Source organism: Sceloporus occidentalis, unplaced genomic scaffold, assembly GCF_023333645.1.
Source record: "Sceloporus occidentalis isolate IW3139 unplaced genomic scaffold, rSceOcc1.0.p SCAF_1, whole genome shotgun sequence".
NCBI lineage: Eukaryota > Metazoa > Chordata > Lepidosauria > Squamata > Phrynosomatidae > Sceloporus > Sceloporus occidentalis.
Genome location: NW_028316981.1, coordinates 216,262,108 through 216,278,326, shown reverse-complemented (window position 1 = coordinate 216,278,326; position 16,219 = coordinate 216,262,108). Strand labels below are relative to the sequence as shown.

The 16,219-nt window shown below is 43.5% G+C and overlaps 1 protein-coding gene across 4 annotated transcripts in view; it reads left to right on the top strand.

The window, feature by feature from the left end:
- The window catches only part of CLCN1 (chloride voltage-gated channel 1), a 158,887-nt gene that overhangs the window by 95,497 nt on the left and 47,171 nt on the right, over positions 1–16,219 (top strand). For all 4 annotated transcript variants that reach the window (XM_089488889.1, XM_089488891.1, XM_089488890.1 and 1 more), the window contains exons 2-6: positions 254–407; positions 4,903–5,034; positions 8,466–8,594; positions 9,518–9,651; positions 11,590–11,667. In XM_089488889.1, the coding sequence (XP_089345015.1) occupies positions 254–407; positions 4,903–5,034; positions 8,466–8,594; positions 9,518–9,651; positions 11,590–11,667 (627 nt within the window). The remainder of the gene's footprint in view (positions 1–253; positions 408–4,902; positions 5,035–8,465; positions 8,595–9,517; positions 9,652–11,589; positions 11,668–16,219) is intronic.

The window sequence follows — 16,219 nt, the reverse complement described above, 5'->3', positions numbered from 1 at the left end:
TATTTATGGGCTTTCCCACCTGTCTCCCAAAATGGGATTTCCACCCAATATCACAAGATCTCAGGATTCTGTGAATGTATTTCTGGTACAGGACTTGGAGCCATGTCTGCATACCAGCTGCATACTAATGTACTGTAGATGCGAAATAAGGATGCCTGGAAACTGGCACTGGTCCACTTATGTCTCTGGCATTGTTGCTCTGTGCCTTTCTATGAGTAGACTGACTATGAAATGCCTATTTCTGTGTCTCCAGCTCTATGGCCAGTACACGGACAAGCTCCCCAGTCTTTCTCAGAAGGAAGCCGCTGAACTCCTGACTGAGAAGACACCTCAGCGCAATGGCCAAGGTCCCCTGAAACGGAGCAGTCAGGCCGAAATCAAAGAGGAACGCTACTCCAAATGTCATGGTAGGCTCCAGTAAAGCTCATTGTTCCCACAGGTTCTGCTAACTGATAAGGAAGTCTGATACACAATTAAAGGAGATTATCACATTGTATTTAATGTGACTTATCCCCAACAGGATACAGTCATGTTTAATTTTAAAACCGGGTGTTATCACACATAGCCATGGCCAGGTGAGTGCAACCCATCTGCAGCTTGGATCCCAGCCACGCTTATCCAGTGGCTTTTCAAAAACAGCAAGCTCCTGGTTTTGAAAAGCCACTTGATACGCGCAGCTGGGATCCAAGCTGCAGACGGGTTGCACTTGCCTGGCCATGGCTGCATGCAAAAACACCTGGTTTTAAAATTAAACGCAACTGTATACTATTGGGGATACGTTGCTTTAAATACAGTGTGATAACCTCCAAAGATGGGTAAAGATGGACAGTTAATTGTATGTGGTGGGTATGGGTGGAATAAAAAGAGGATCCCAGAGATAAACAGAAAGATTGTAGTATGAGTCTTGTCAGTGTTTATTTAGTGGTTTTCTCCCATCAGTTTGTCTACTGAGGGACCTTTGCATAGTTGCAAGCAAACCCAAGTACATAAAACTTGCCAAGCCAGGCAAAGGTGAAGTTGATGTCAAAAGCTGTTTTGATAGGGAGAAATTTGGCATGAGTTAAGAGATGAGAGCACTTTAACTGTTTCCCTACTCATTGTTTGTCTGTCCCACCCATTCAGCTTTTGTGGTTTACTCCATCAGAAATATGAGGCAGTGCAGTGGGCCCTTGGTATCCACTGGGGTTTGGTTCCAGGACTTCTTGTGGATACCAAAATCAATGGATGCTCAAGTTCTGTTAAATATAATGGCACAGGAAAATGATGTCTCTTATATTAAATGGCAAAATCAAGGTTTGCTTTTTGGAATTTATATGTTACTTGAATATTTTCAAGCTGTGGATGGTTGAATATGTGGATAACAAATCCATGGATACAGAGGGCCAACTGTAATATAGGACAACATTCTCTCAGCTATTAATTAATTTTATTATATACTAATTAGTTTTATCTCCACCTTTCCTTCACTATGATCAAAGTTTCCTGCAGTGAGATCAAATGTTTGGTGGCATGTATGGTTTTCCTCCTCCTCCCCTTATCTTTACATACCTCTCATGAGATAGATCACAGGCTAAGAGAGAGATTGGGAAAGTTAAGTTTCATGGTTCACTGTGGACTAGAAATCTAAGGATGCATCTGCATTGCAGAAATAATGAAGTTTGACAGCACTTTTAATGCTATGGAACTCTGGGATTTGTAGTTTGTGAAATATTTAACCTTACCTGTCCGAGAGCTCTGGTGCCACAACAACAATCCCAAGATTCCATAGCACTGAGCCATAACAGATAAAGCTGTGCCAAACTGCATTATTTTTGCAGTGTAGATGCAGCCTGGATCTCTCAAGTCTTAGTCCAACACTCTACTCATCACATCTCACTGGCTCTAGTGTGCCACACACAGCAGCAAGATTAAGTTTCTTCCTAGGATAAATGATGACAGTTTAAAGTGGAGTTTGGTTCAGACCAAACTGCCTCACTAACCCCAGACCTGTGCTTGAAATGATGTTGGGTGGTTTGGAGTGGGGAAGTGCGCTCAGGGAAGAGCAAAGTGTTCCTTCTCCCCTGCCTCCCTGCCCAGCCTGTTTACCTGTTCAGTTCTTGAAGAAATGAAGTCTCTGGTAGAAAGAAGATGCTGGAAGAGTTGCCAGTCATTAATTCTAAGGTTCAGACTTTGATAACAGATTAATCTTTGGAGGTCAAAGACAGACTGTCAAGTCAGAGAATGGCCACACTTGACAACAAATCTTCCCTTGCCCCCATGTGTACTCAATCTTCCTCCCTCCTTCCATCTATGCTAATTTCTAACTTTCCCACCAAAATTGGAAGAATACAAAGGGGTTGATAAGTGCTCTCAAGTCAGTTTCAACCTCTGGTGACCTTATGAATGAGACTGTTTCTCCTCAATGGATTTGCTCAGTTCCTGTAGACTTAAGGCCATGTCCTCTTTGGACCTTATCACAAGGGGACCTTTGTATGCCATCCTGAAAATGGTTAAAGTGGTGGCATCCTGGAAAAGCAAGCCAATTTGCTAATGCTTATCACACACAGAGCACAACAACAGGTTAAAAGCACATTACTTAGGCAAGAAAGTGGATAAAAAGTGAATTTGGGTTTCAGACAAATCCCACTGAGAGCTTGGAAGTAACTTTTTTTTGTGCATGGTCCAAACTGTCATTTCTACAAGTGCATACACACACACTCTCTAGAGAGGGAAGGGAAACTGGGGATGGAAGTACTCTTTGCCCCAGAAGCTGTTTCAGAGGAAGGAAGGCTGAGGATGCTTTGCATGCCTTCAGAGATGGTTTCATGTCCCAGACAGAGCATGTGTGCCATAGGTTCACCACCATAGACACAGGGGAAAGTAGGAAGGATTAAATTTGAAACTGAGGTGAGATGGATTCTGCAGGAAAGAATTAGGCCAAAATTCAATTGTTAGAGCCAACAGAATAGACTAATTGTGTAAGTGTTGATGCCAGCTTCCTGATGATTCAGTGGGTCTGCTTTAGTTGGGGCTAACAACTGGGTTTAGGCCAAAAGTGGTAATCATGTAGCTCTCCACAACTTATTCAACTCAAGGTCCCAGCAGCCTTAGGTAGCATAGCCAAGAGGAACTGGAGATCACCATCTGAAGGGCTGCATAACTCCCACCCCTGAGGTAGGCACCAATTCCTCCTTTTAGACTCCTTTTCCTGGAATCTGACTCATACAATCACCAAACACTACCTCGGTTAAGTGTCCAGAAAGGATTTATCCCCACAAGGTGCCTTCCATCCCTCCACATTCTTTCTCTCTTGCTCCACTCTGTCACAGCACCAAACCACATGCTACATTATTCCGGCTTTTTACAAAGTATGTTTTACCTGGCCACTTTTATTTTGATGACTTAAAAAGTCACGTAGAGCTTTGAATAAGCATGTTTCCCCAATCTGGATCAGGATTGCATACTGTTTTCATGATTCAGATCCCTCTTCTGGTTCCAACTTGTTCTGTCAAAGGCACTGTTTATTGCAAGCAGCACACCTTTGAGGTCAAATAGCAGTCAGGAGGGTTGTATTTGTTGGGAAATTGACACGACCCTTTATCTAAAGTGTGAGCACATACCAGATGGAAGCCATATGGGAGCTAGCTTTACTTAAAAAGCAAAAATGTCCAGTTTAAGCACTTTTAAAAAGGGGGGGATGATTTAATGTGTAGTGTAGCCTTCAATGTAGTCTCTGTCGAAAACCTGTTTCTTTTGTTTTATTAGCACATGCAAATCTAATTTATGTCATCATGGCTGGGACTGCCATCACTGCTAATCAAACAGCACCTAAGTCACACCAAGAGCATGACCAACAACCATCCCAAATCAGCATTAAAGCAGAACTGAACTGAACCAAATTGCACTAGAAATGGTAGCAGAATAGTAGTAAGAAAGGAGGTCATTAATGGGTTTTTGTGTTAATAAAAAGAAACACTTTCTAGGTCATGAGGTAAGCCTCAGCCAAAGACACTTTTATCCTGGGATTGTTGCGATTTACCTGACTTCTGTGATAAAGTCACTAGAGTGACGCTGATCTAATCTGTTGAATTACTGAAGTTGGGGGGAAACAGTGTTTGTGAATTACTGTCAGCCCTCCATGGATTTTTTTATCCACTAAAATTCAAGCATCCACTATTTGAAAATATTTTAAAAACATGTAACTTCCCAAAAACAAAACTTGCTTTTGTTATTTTATACAAGGGACACTACCTTACTGTGCCATTGTATTTAATGGGACTTGAGTATCCATGGACTTGGGTATCCATGTGGGAGGGTGGCAGGTGGGCTGGACCCAAATCCTTTCAGATACCAAGGGCCCACTGTACCAACGTCTGTCTGTTTTAGATAAATGAATTTATCACACAGCCCCTTGGGACGAAAGGGAGCAGGATGGGAATAGAATGGGGCAAGGGACACATTTTACCACATGCCAGAACACCACCAATGGTGCCGGAAGTTCTCATTCTGTTTCCGATCCGTCCCAGAGGAGGCAATTTTCATGAACTGTTCAGAAGTGTTCCTGAAAATCACCTCCTCTGGGATGGATCAGGAACGGAATGGGAACTTCCAGCGGCGGCAGTGACATCCTGACGTGCAGTAAAATGCGTCCCTTGCCCCATTCTGTTCCCATCCCACCTCCTTTTATCCCACCCTGATCACATCCAAAGGGGCTGTGCAATAAACTCCATAAATACCTTTATCTGCCTGAGAAGGAAAAGGCACATTCTGTCAAGTAAATTTAGAATTCATTGATTTCCACTAATTTAATTGAAAGAGATTTAAGCTCAGGAAGTCTACAAAAATGATGGACCTTGATTGGATTATTTCCACAAGGTTTCTTCTAGCATATGCTATTGCCTAAAAGATCTCTTCCCTCCACAGCCTGTGCTAAAAGCATCCAGAAATATTTAACCAAGAAGCTAGGGGAAGACTGGATATTCTTAGTCCTCCTGGGTCTTGTCATGGCGCTGGTGAGCTGGAGTGTGGATTATGCCAGTGCAAAGAGCTTGCAAGGTAAGTGGGTTCACATGCTAAAGCAGGAGTCTCCTAGTATTATCTTTTATTGTGCCTTATTGCTCTAGATAGGGCAACTGTGGAAGGCTAGGGGGCCACATTAACCCAGCAGGAAACAATGGAGGGATGCACCTCTCCCAATGGATCCCACTGCCAAAAAAACAAGGACAAAAGTCCATCACCCACCACCTCATCCCAAAAAGGCTCTTCATTTGCAGGGACAGACAAGAAGCGCTTCCCTGCCAAAAAAGAAAATTATCACTCTCTTAAGGACTCTGTTGCCCCAAGGACCTTGGCAAGGTGTCAGCTTCTCCTTCACACCAACTGATTTGGGGGCGGCTGCCATTGTAAGTAGGAAGGCAAGCATGCCCTGTCCAAAAACAGTTGGGCGTGTGGGTACAGGGGAAAATTTTCCTGACTTTTGGCCCAAAGATGCTTTCTTTTAAAAAACAGTTACCAGTTTTCACACTAAATTAAAAGATACTACAACTAAAGATATAAGATATAAATTAAAGATACAAAGAAAGATAGGCTGTATCCGATATTGAGATAATATCTCAGTTTTCCTGAATAAGGAAGGGGAAAAGGTCTGCCGTGTTGAAAAATACCAGATAGGAGGAAAATGTCCACCTTTTGTTGTAAAGGTATGTAGCAGGGGATAAGGGTAAGGGGCACTGAGAGCTATTTTTCAACAGAAGAACTTCCCTCTCCATAAACCTGCCCACCTTCCTGCCACCATGCAGCTCAATGGAGAAGTTGCCAGGTTGGTGCTTCAGCCTAGCTTTGCAAGTGCATTAATCCATGGGGAGGGGGAGCAATTCCAAGAATATAAACAACAACAAAAATCAAATACATGCCATCTCTGATCTCATTTTTTTAAAGTAAAGTTTACTCTAAGTAAAGTAACAGTATTCACTTGACATGAATGTCTAGTCGTTTCCAACTGTAGGGGGTGGTGCTCATCCCCATTACTAAGCCAAAGAGACAATGTTGTCTGAGGACTGCTCTGGTGGTCATGTGGCCAGCATTACTGCACCAAATGCTGTTACTTTCCCACTGGGAAGTGGTACCTATTTATCGCTTGCATTTGCATGCTTTCGAACTGCTAGGTTGGCAGAAGCTGGGACTAGTGACAGGAGCTCACCCCATCAGGCAGCAACCATGTCTCGAACTGCCAACCATCTGATCTTCCAATAGTCAGAAATGAGATCTTAATGACTAAGCCACTGCCTCCCACATTTTAATTTACTTAAGTTTACTCTGTTTTGTCATAAATGCAAAGAAGCTTACCTTGGGTTGCCATAGTGGATACTGGAGATGCCTCCTGTCCCTTTAATGACTGTGTACAAGAGGGAATTTCTGCAGGTGTTACTTATTACCTGGTTGGGTGACAAGCAACAACTACTGAAATTCCCTCTTCTACACAGTCATTAAAGGGGCTCATGGTGTCTCCAGTTTTCAGTCTGGCAACCTGACTTACAACTGACATCAATAAACAATCAACAATACAGCCAGGCAGGCCTAAATCCAATTGTTAGACCCAACTTGGGGGACCCACTGAACCATATGGTGCACCATGAGATATAGAAGTTTACTGCATGGGGGAAAAACGTTCCCCGATGCATTCCAACGAGCACGAGTGCAGGCGCACATGGAGCGTGATGGGAACCTGATGGGTTCCAGAATGCTAGTTTACCACACGGCGGAACACCGCCATCGCCGCTGGGCATTCCCATCAGGTTCCCAATGTGTTCCAGGAGGCACCATTCTGGGAACGCTTTTGAAACTGTTCCCAGAAATGGCGCCTCCTGGAACACATTGGGAACCTGATGGGAATGCCCGGCGGCGACGGCACCGTTCCACCATGCGGTAAACTAGTGTTCTGGGACCCATCGGGTTCCCATCACGCTCCATGCGCGCCCGCGCTCGTGCTCGTTGGAATGCATCGGGGAACGTTTTTTCCCCCATGTGATAAACTTCATTGTGATGTAATGGTTTGGATGTTGAGCTAGGACACTGGGAGACCAGGGTTTGAATGCTGGCTCAGCCATGGAAACCCATTGGATGATCTTGGGCAAGTCACACTTTCTCAGCCTCAGAGAAAGGCAAAGGCAAAGCCACTCTGAAGAAACTTGCCAAGAAAACCCTATAGGTTACCATATGTAAAAAACGACATGAAGGCACACAGCAACAACAAAGGTCCAAAACAGGCTGCAGAAATAATCCAGTTTGAGACCGCTTTAACTCCTGGCTCAGTGCTAGATAATCCTGGGAATTGTAGGTCATTGTGGCACCAGAGCTCTCTGACAGAGAAGGCTAGATGTTTCACAAAACTACAGTTCTCAAAATTCCCTAGCAATTAAAGTGCTCTCAAACTGGACTATTCCTGGTGTGCTTTGGACTAAAATTACATTAAGTGTATGGATCTGCTCTAGTTAGAACTAGCAACTGGATTTAGGTCAGTATGAATATTCTGCCCTGACTTTACAAAAGCAAAGCAAAATTTTTAAAAAATAGTTGTGGAAGGTTGCCAGTTTCTGTGATGTAGAAGTTTATACTTGCTTGGGCCATAGGCTATTTGCATTCAAAACTAATAAATGAAATAAAAAATGCAACATAGAACAAGTCTCCTATGCCAGTACAGACTGGCATGAAAAGCTGGCTTCCAGCCAGCTTGGGGTCATAGTGTACGCATGATGCATGCCACCAAGATGCTTGGAAGCCAGCTTCATGCTGCTCAGCCACCCACATGGCAATTAGCATCAGGGTGATCCAGTGGTTCAGCGTTCACACGCCACACACCGCAGAAGCAATGTAAAGCTATTTTAAATGAAAATTAAATTAAAATTAATCAATTTAATTAATTAAATTAAAATAAGTAAAATTAAAATGCATCAAAATTAAACCATGACACTACACTTAGGTAAGAAAGGCCTCAAAAAAGTCAGCTATGGTGACAGAAATAATTTTTCCCTGAATTTTCAGTGCTGTGAAGGCAAAAAGGGAAACCTTATGCATTACAGTACTGCAATATAATCAGTGGTAAGAGATTTTTTAAAAGTCTTCTCTGAAACAATAGTAGAGTATAAGGAAGACAAGATAGAGCCCAAAAATTTAGTTCTTGGTTTAGAATACAAATAATAAGTATAGAATTTGGTGGTGATGTTTACCTCTTTTTCTTTATGCTGTTTGTACAGTTAACCCAGGATTTACACCTTCAACTGGTCCATCCAGCCAGGACATTTTTAGTCCTTTTATCCTGGGATTTTCCAGGTTTTCTAGGACAAATGGCAACCCTATATAGAACTCCTTGCAACTCACACCAAGAGTCAGCTAAAACAAGATGCAGCTAAAAACTATATAAGTATTTATTTTAAGATTTGATTTTAGGTTCTGCTTTTGCTGACCTCTGTTCTTATTTTCTCCTACAGCTTACAAATGGATGTACAAAGAACTTCACCCAAGTATCCCTATGCAGTACCTGGCCTGGGTCACGTACCCCCTCATCCTCATCCTTTTTGCTGCCCTCTTCTGCCAACTTGTCTCTCCACAGGCTGTGGGTGAGAAAGTGAAGCGGTGGGGAGGTTAACTTGATCTGTCTTGGTCTCTAATTTCCCTAGTGCAAATGATCCTTTTCCTTTTTAACCCAGTCACATTAACTCCCCCGCTCCATTTTTGAAATAAAAAAAAGTTACAGTCAATGGGAGCTGAGTATCACTTCTGCCTCCTGATCCCAAGTGGATTTTGAAGCTTGGTTTGGACTTTAGAGAAAAGTCTGTGGGGAGATTACCATATATATTCGTCTATAAGTCAATCTCATGTATTAGTCAAGGGCAGGTTTGGGGGCTAAAATTATGGATTTTGATATGGCCTGTGGGTAAGTTGAGAGTCAGACAGAAGCATTTAACAAAGGATCAAAAGGATGAAACAAAGGAAAACAAAGCCAAAGAACTTATATAATTCCAGCACACATAACCATTTGTACTCCCACTAAAGGCTGGCTTGCTGAGTAGATCAGTGATTCCCAAATTCTGGCCTTCTAGGTGTTTTGGACTACAGCTCCCAGAATCCCAGACCACTGGTCAAGATGGTTGAGGTTTCTGGGAGCTGAAGTCCAAAACACCTGGAGGACCAGAGTTTAGAAACTACTGGAGTATGGATAGATTGATGGAATAGGGCGGGGTGTCAATGCTTCCAAGACAGATTACACTCTTGCTTTTCACCAGGGTATGGTTCCCTTTTTAAATAAGAGTTAAAGTACAATATTTACATTGACCCATTGATATGTCGACTCAGGTTTTTGGGGCCAATTTTTTGACTAAAATTTCTAGAATGTATATGTGGCTGCAACCAATCTGTTTCCCTAACCTGGGTTTCATTCCAACCATATGTGTAATTTGAGCCTAGGTTTCTCATCTCTGGCTTGCATTCCATTTCTCTTTCATACCTACATTCTTCACTCTTACTTTTCTGTTTTATTCAGGCTCTGGAATCCCTGAGCTGAAAACTATCATGCGGGGAGTTGTCCTTAAGGAGTACCTAACGCCTAAAGCATTTTTGGCCAAAGTTGTCAGCCTCACAGCTGGCCTGGGAAGTGGGATACCTGTTGGGAAAGAGGTGAGCAGAGTTCTGTTTGCAAATTGGAAGATGAGGAAAGCAGTTGTGGGCTGGAGAAGCAGAGATGGACAATTATCTTGTAATCTCCTAGGGCAGGGGTGGGGAAAGTATGACTCACTGGCTGCATATGGTTCCTCCAGCACCTTTTGGCCATGTACTAAGTCCCACCTCACTTCCCCCCCCCCTCAAAATAGCCGGGTGAAAAATCTCCTATAAGAATCTCCAAACAGCAATCTCAAGCATCATTGTGCCTTCAAATAACCACACAACCTCCCAGCTGTTATTCGTGTGTGCCATCAAGTCATCTCCAACTTATAGTGACCCTAAGGCAAAGGTTTTCTTGGCAAATCATTTTTCAACAGTTTGGTCACCCTCCTCTGGACATGCTCCAGGTTCCCAACATCCTTTTTGGATTGTGGATCCCAGAACGGGACACAGTATTCCAGGTGAGGCCTATCCAAAATGGAATATAGTAGTACTATTACTTCTCTCGATCTAGACACTATACTTGATACAGCCTAGAATCATATTAGCTTTTTAGCTGCTACATTACACTGTGGACCCATGTTCAGCATGTGGTACTAAGACTCCTAGATCCCGTTCACATGCACTTAGGGTTGCCATAGCTGAGGACCTCCAAACCGGGACAAATGTAGGACAAGGTTCAAAAATGTAGGACTTTTTTTAAAAAAATTCCTGGCCAGGAATTTTTTTTTTAAAAAGCTCCTACATTTTTGAACCTTGTCCTCCTTCTCCTTCCCGGCTTGGGAGGAAGCCTCGGCCTGCTCCCAGGCCGGGAAGGAGCGTGGGGGCCACCTGTCATCGCGGCGATCGCCGCAGTGGCAAGCGGCCTCCTCCCCGGCCTCGCAGAGGCCTTGGAGGACCCCGCGGCCGGAGTTCTGACCGCGGAGCCGCTTCCAGGGCCTCCAATGGGGCCTGGGAGACAGCGTCTCCCAAGCCCCAGAGGCCTTGGAGGAGTGCTCCGCGATCACAGAGCCACTTCCAAGGCCTCCAAAGGGGCCTGGGAGACAGCTTCTCCCAAGCCCCAGCCTCCAGGGCCTCGCTGGGGGGGGGTGTCCCGGGGGCGGGGCCAAACCGGGGTGGGACCGTGCGGACCCACCACAAACTGGGAAAGTCCCGCCCCCAGGCGGGATATGGCAAGCCTACATGCACTGTCAAGCCAGGTGTCCCTCTTCCTATTTCTCTCTGTTGATTGGAAGGAGAATTCCTGAACAACTATGGTAATGGTCATAGCCAAAAGAGGAAGTCTTAAAAACAGGCAGCAAGCGCCAAAGTTGCCTGTCATCAGGAGCTGCAGAAGTGAAGGGCTGTGGTGTGAATATTGGATAAAGAGAACCAGCCCATAATTTTGCTGCAAGCTAATCTTTTTTCTGATGCATTGGAGGGAATTTTGAGTCAGCGTGGCATTGTGATTAGAGGTTGGACTACAACTTTGGAGACCAGGGTTATATTCCTCGCTCAGCCATGAAACCCACATGCTGTCAGCCTCAGGGGAAAGCAATGACAAACCTCCTTTGAACAAATCTTGCCAAGAAAACCCCTATGATAGGTTTGTCTTAGGGTTGCCATACATCGGAAATGACTTCAAGTTGCAAGAACAACACCTCCTTTCTGTATTTGGGGACTTCATTCTAATCCCAATTTTCATCCCACCTCCCCCATATTTCTGCTATTCTTTACTACATAGGGATCTCCTAAGGGTGGGTTTCACCTGTGTGGCAGTTAAAGTGAGAAAAAGAAAGGTAGACCAAGATGTTGAGGGGCTTTTTCAAAACATTGAGGAGGGAAAGGGAGACACGCAGGTCAGAGGAGTGATTTGTTTCTCCTTGGGTGTGAAAGAGATTGAAATGGTGCTCCTCATGCCTCCCCTGTCTTTCTCATTCACCTTCCCTTTTTAATTTTTCTTTCTCTCCACAGGGCCCTTTCGTGCACATTGCTAGCATCTGTGCTGCTGTCCTCAGCAAGTTTATGTCTATCTTCTGTGGTGTATATGAGGTAAGTGTTCTGCATGCTCCAGCTGGTTTCTGAGAAGACACTGTCAAGTGGGAAGGAACATTAGAGACCTAAAGTACTGGTGATGAGACAGAATCAATCAATAAATTAGAACAAACTAGTAAATTAGAAGATAAACAGTGGACACTAGGGTGTAAAATGACAGGAATACCTACAGGAAGATGGAGCAGATGCACCAAAATAATCACCAAAAAGCCTTTAAGGGTTTTTAATGGTCTGGCAGCTAGGAGTAGACCATCTTCCTCTTCTCCCCCATTGACTGCAATTGTGCAGTGATCCCCAAACTTTGGCATACCAGGTATTGGACTTCAGCTCCCAGAATCCCCTCCCCAGACCTTTGGTCAAAATGGCTGTGGCTTCTGGGAGCTAAAGTCCAGAACACCTGGAGGTCCAGAGATTGGGAATCACTGGTCTAGTGCAACCTTGTTATGCCCAGACTTTGCTTCTTTCCTCTCTGTCTCCTCATTCCTTGCAAAAATAAACTTTCCACATTCTTGAAAGTATATCTTAGACAGAACCTTAGATACAATACATACAAAGTTGCTTATATTCCCAAAAATTTGTTCAGGTTTCAGAATGTCACTTTATTAGAGTCCTGATTGTAGTTATTTACTATTATATATACATATACATTAGTGAAGCTCTTTCAACTTGAGGGTGAAATTTAATTTCAGAGAAGCTTTCAAGGATTGCATTCTAGTGGTAGGTAGCACTAAAGGGAAAAAAGGGGATGGAGTCAAAAATACTAGCATATTTCAGTATAAAATTCTTATTGCCAGTAATTAAACTTTAGGAGTGAAATTTGAAATTTCTTTTTAGAATAGGTGTGGGGCAGTGGGAGCCGACATCCTTTATCTAAATATTAAGCAGATATAAATAACAACAATTGATTCTATCAGGGCTACAGTGTTGGTAATTAGTATCAAGAAATGATTGGGTGGGTGTGGATGGGCGGGTCCTTTAAAATAGAGATAAAATTCTACTTGTTATAAATAGTTGTATCTTGAGGCTGGCTGTGGCTCTAGAATCTTATTGCTTCTAACACTGGCTGTGAAACTAAAAAAGATGGGTGCTCTCTAGCAGTGGCTGGCTTTGTGGCTGGTGGTACAACACCATTCCAGTGGCTAGTAACAAAAGCCACTGATAGTAAACCTAAACAGTAAATTAATAAATAAAACAAATGCTAGACTAGTATGGAGACTGGCACATAGCTATACAGATTAGTGATGCACAGAAAGGTATTGAATCATAGGCTGCATCTACACTCCATAGGGTTGCTGTTTGTCCCGGAAAACCAAAATCCCAGATTGAAAGGACTAAAATGTCGCAGCTGGCTGGGCACATTTTAAGCAGTAAATGCTGGATTTCTCCTTTGTCGAAGGCCGATGTATAGGTTAAAATATGGAAGTGGCAGTGACGCAGAAAACTGTGCAAGAAGACTAGCAGTTTGGGAGCCTCATTCTGCCTTGCAGGCTCTGGTTGCTATTGAACAGGGGTAGCATTGCCACCTTATCCATTCATTCCCTCCCCACTTTCCCCAACAGGTGTAGAAGGTGTGAAAGGAAAGGAGGCAAGCAGAGATGGTCTTGTGTTGTGTGATGAGTGTGTAGTCAGCCTAGGGCTAGGCAGCATGGTGGAACTTTGCTTACAAAGAGTCTTAAGAGAGGAAAGGGAATCCCTTTATGCTCTGGGGCTCCTTGGAAGCCTCCTTCTCTTCACATCAGCTGGGGGGGGGGGGGGTGGGAAGAAAGAAAAAAGTGCTCTTAGATTGGTACCGATACTGAGGTTGAAACATAATGGTATAAAAAGGACAATGATTAATGTGTTGAATTTGCATCATCAGAATGTAAATTAATAATATACATAATTATAATAATTTGCATAATAAGCAAATTAGATGCCCGGATTTGAGGAACTGGAGTATGGCAACCCTAGCACGGCAGGAATAATCCAGTTTGACACCACTTTAACTGCCATGGCTCAATGCTATGGAATTCTGGGGATTGTAGTTTGTTAGAATCCTCTGGAGCAGCGGTCCTCAAACATGGATCTTACAAAGCTGCACACACACTGCAGAAATAAGAAGTTTGTTGTGGCACTGGAGCTCTCTGACAAGGAAGGCTAAATGTCTCACAAAACTACAGTTCCGAGAATTCCACAGGATTGAGCCATGGTGGTTAAAATAGTGTCAAACTGCATTATTTCTGCAGTGCAGATGCAGCCACTGTAGACGTTGGTAGTTTGTAGTGATGAGATGCCCATACCTCACCCACTGAATGTAATAAAGGTGGCTTGCTCTGAGAGAAGAAGGAAGGTCTTGCCACTGGCTGTTGCTTTGCTTTGGAAGAAGAGGGGACTAACCTTGTGGCTGGGCTGCCTCTAACCCTGGCATGCCTCTCTCTGGCTGGGCTTTCTGTTCCAGAATATGCACAGGCAACTGGACCTTCTGGTGGCGGCTTGCGCAGTTGGAGTTGGATGTTGCTTCGGGGCTCCTCTTGGAGGCAAGTGCATTCCTGTATTTATACATATTTATGCTCCAGGCTAAGAAGAATTCTGGAATGAAAGCTGTATTTCTTATGCAACTGACATTGTTTATGGCATTGCAATGTGTGCTAACCTGACAGAGAAGCTAAAAGACACTGTAGCAAACAGAAAGGAGCAGTGGTGCAAAGAAGTTTCATTTCGTGGGCAGGCAGGGATGATAATGTCTGACAGACATGCGTCTAGTCTCTTCACCCCAGTTTACCAGCTATTCTTATATGCTACAATCTCCTTCTGCTCCAAATGCCTCCTATCTTCCTATATATTGATAATCTCTCTGCAGCCTTAGAGGTTTGAATGTTGAACTATGACTCAGAGACGAGAGTTTGAATACCCACTCAGCCATGGAAACTCACTGGGTGGCCTTGGGCAATTCACACTCTCTCAGCCTCAAAGGAAGGCCATGGCAAACCCCCTCTGAACAAATCTTGCCAAGAAAACCCTCTGATAGGTTCACCTTAGGATTGCCATAAGTCAGAAGTGACTTGAAGGCACACAAGAACAACAAACCAATGAACTTGCTGTGCTTGGATGAGATCAATCCCCACATCCCCACATACCACATCATATAAATAAAGAATTGTGGGTCAGAATTGTAAACTCAGCTCTGTTTTTTGTGGCAACTCACTTCCCCTCCTTCTGCAAGGCCTCTCACTTCCATTCCCTTCACCCCTTTCCTGTCTCTGTTAGCTTGGATCTATTTATGTGTTATGTGTGTGCATACTCATGCATCCATGTACACACCTTGGCACATATGGAGGAGAGAGGTGGCAAAGAAGAGGGGGAAAGGTGAGACAAGAGACTGTCCCTACTTCTTCCATTCTGTTTAAGGGGTGTATTTGTGTGGAGGAGAAAGGAAGAAAGAGCTCAGGAAAGACACCATTGTGAAGACTCTTCATTCAGTTTAAAGTGCCAAAAGATTCTCTTATTATGTATGTCAGAAATGTGTGTGAGAGATCTCATCCAGCAGAACAATAACAGCACTGCATTTTAAAAATATAATAATGATGATCTAAAAAGGGTTTTAATTGAATTTGATTTTTATAATATCTTAAAAATCAGACAGACTCACTTGGGAGCACAAGGCAGAGGAGACCATGCACTTTAAAAAAGAATGTGTGGATATAGGTGAGGACACAGAAAAAAAGTACTATGTGACAGTCAATGGGAGTGGATTGAACCGACACTAGTCCTTAGTCTGGATGAACCCTGAAATAGCCCTCCATCTCCGTTTTTAGCAGTCTCCCTGAAAAATCACTGCCTTGGTTATTTCCTTGTCTTAACTTTTGGGGGGAAACTGGCACTACCTTTAAAATGTTATTATTGTGGGCACATTGCATAACAGAATGTCATACCAGCTCCTTCCACAACTTTCTTTCCCAGAGGTAATTATTGCTGAATGCTTTTCACTTGCATTTACACTTGCAGCAGCTATTCTATAATAAGTACAGCCAGATCCACCGTAAGACAGTACCTTCTAATAATAATAATAAAAATCATTTACTGTCAGTTTACTAATGTATCCTACATCAGGTGCAGTACAAACTTCTTGTTAACAGCCATCAAGTTGACTTTGACTTATGGCAACCATATGAGTGAGAGACATGCAAGTCTCTCTGTTGTCAACAGCCCAGCTCAGGTCTTTCAGACTCAGGACCATGGCTTCCTTGACTGAATCTATCCATCAGGAATGCAGTCTTCCTCTTTTCCTACTGCCTTCTACCAGTAAAAACTAATGCAGAATATATGAGCACTTATTTCTGAGGAAATAAGTTGTTGTTGTTGTTGTTGTTGTTGTTGTTGTTGTTGTTATGTGCCTCCAAGTTGACTCTGGCTTGTGGCAACCCTCTCTTGGGGTTTTCTTGGCAAGATTAATTTACAGTAGGTTTGCCTTTGCCTTCCTCTAAGGCTGGAAGAGTGTGATCACCCAGTGGGTTTCCATGATTCAGCAGGGATTCAAACCCTGGTTTCTCATAATCCTAAATCCAGCCAT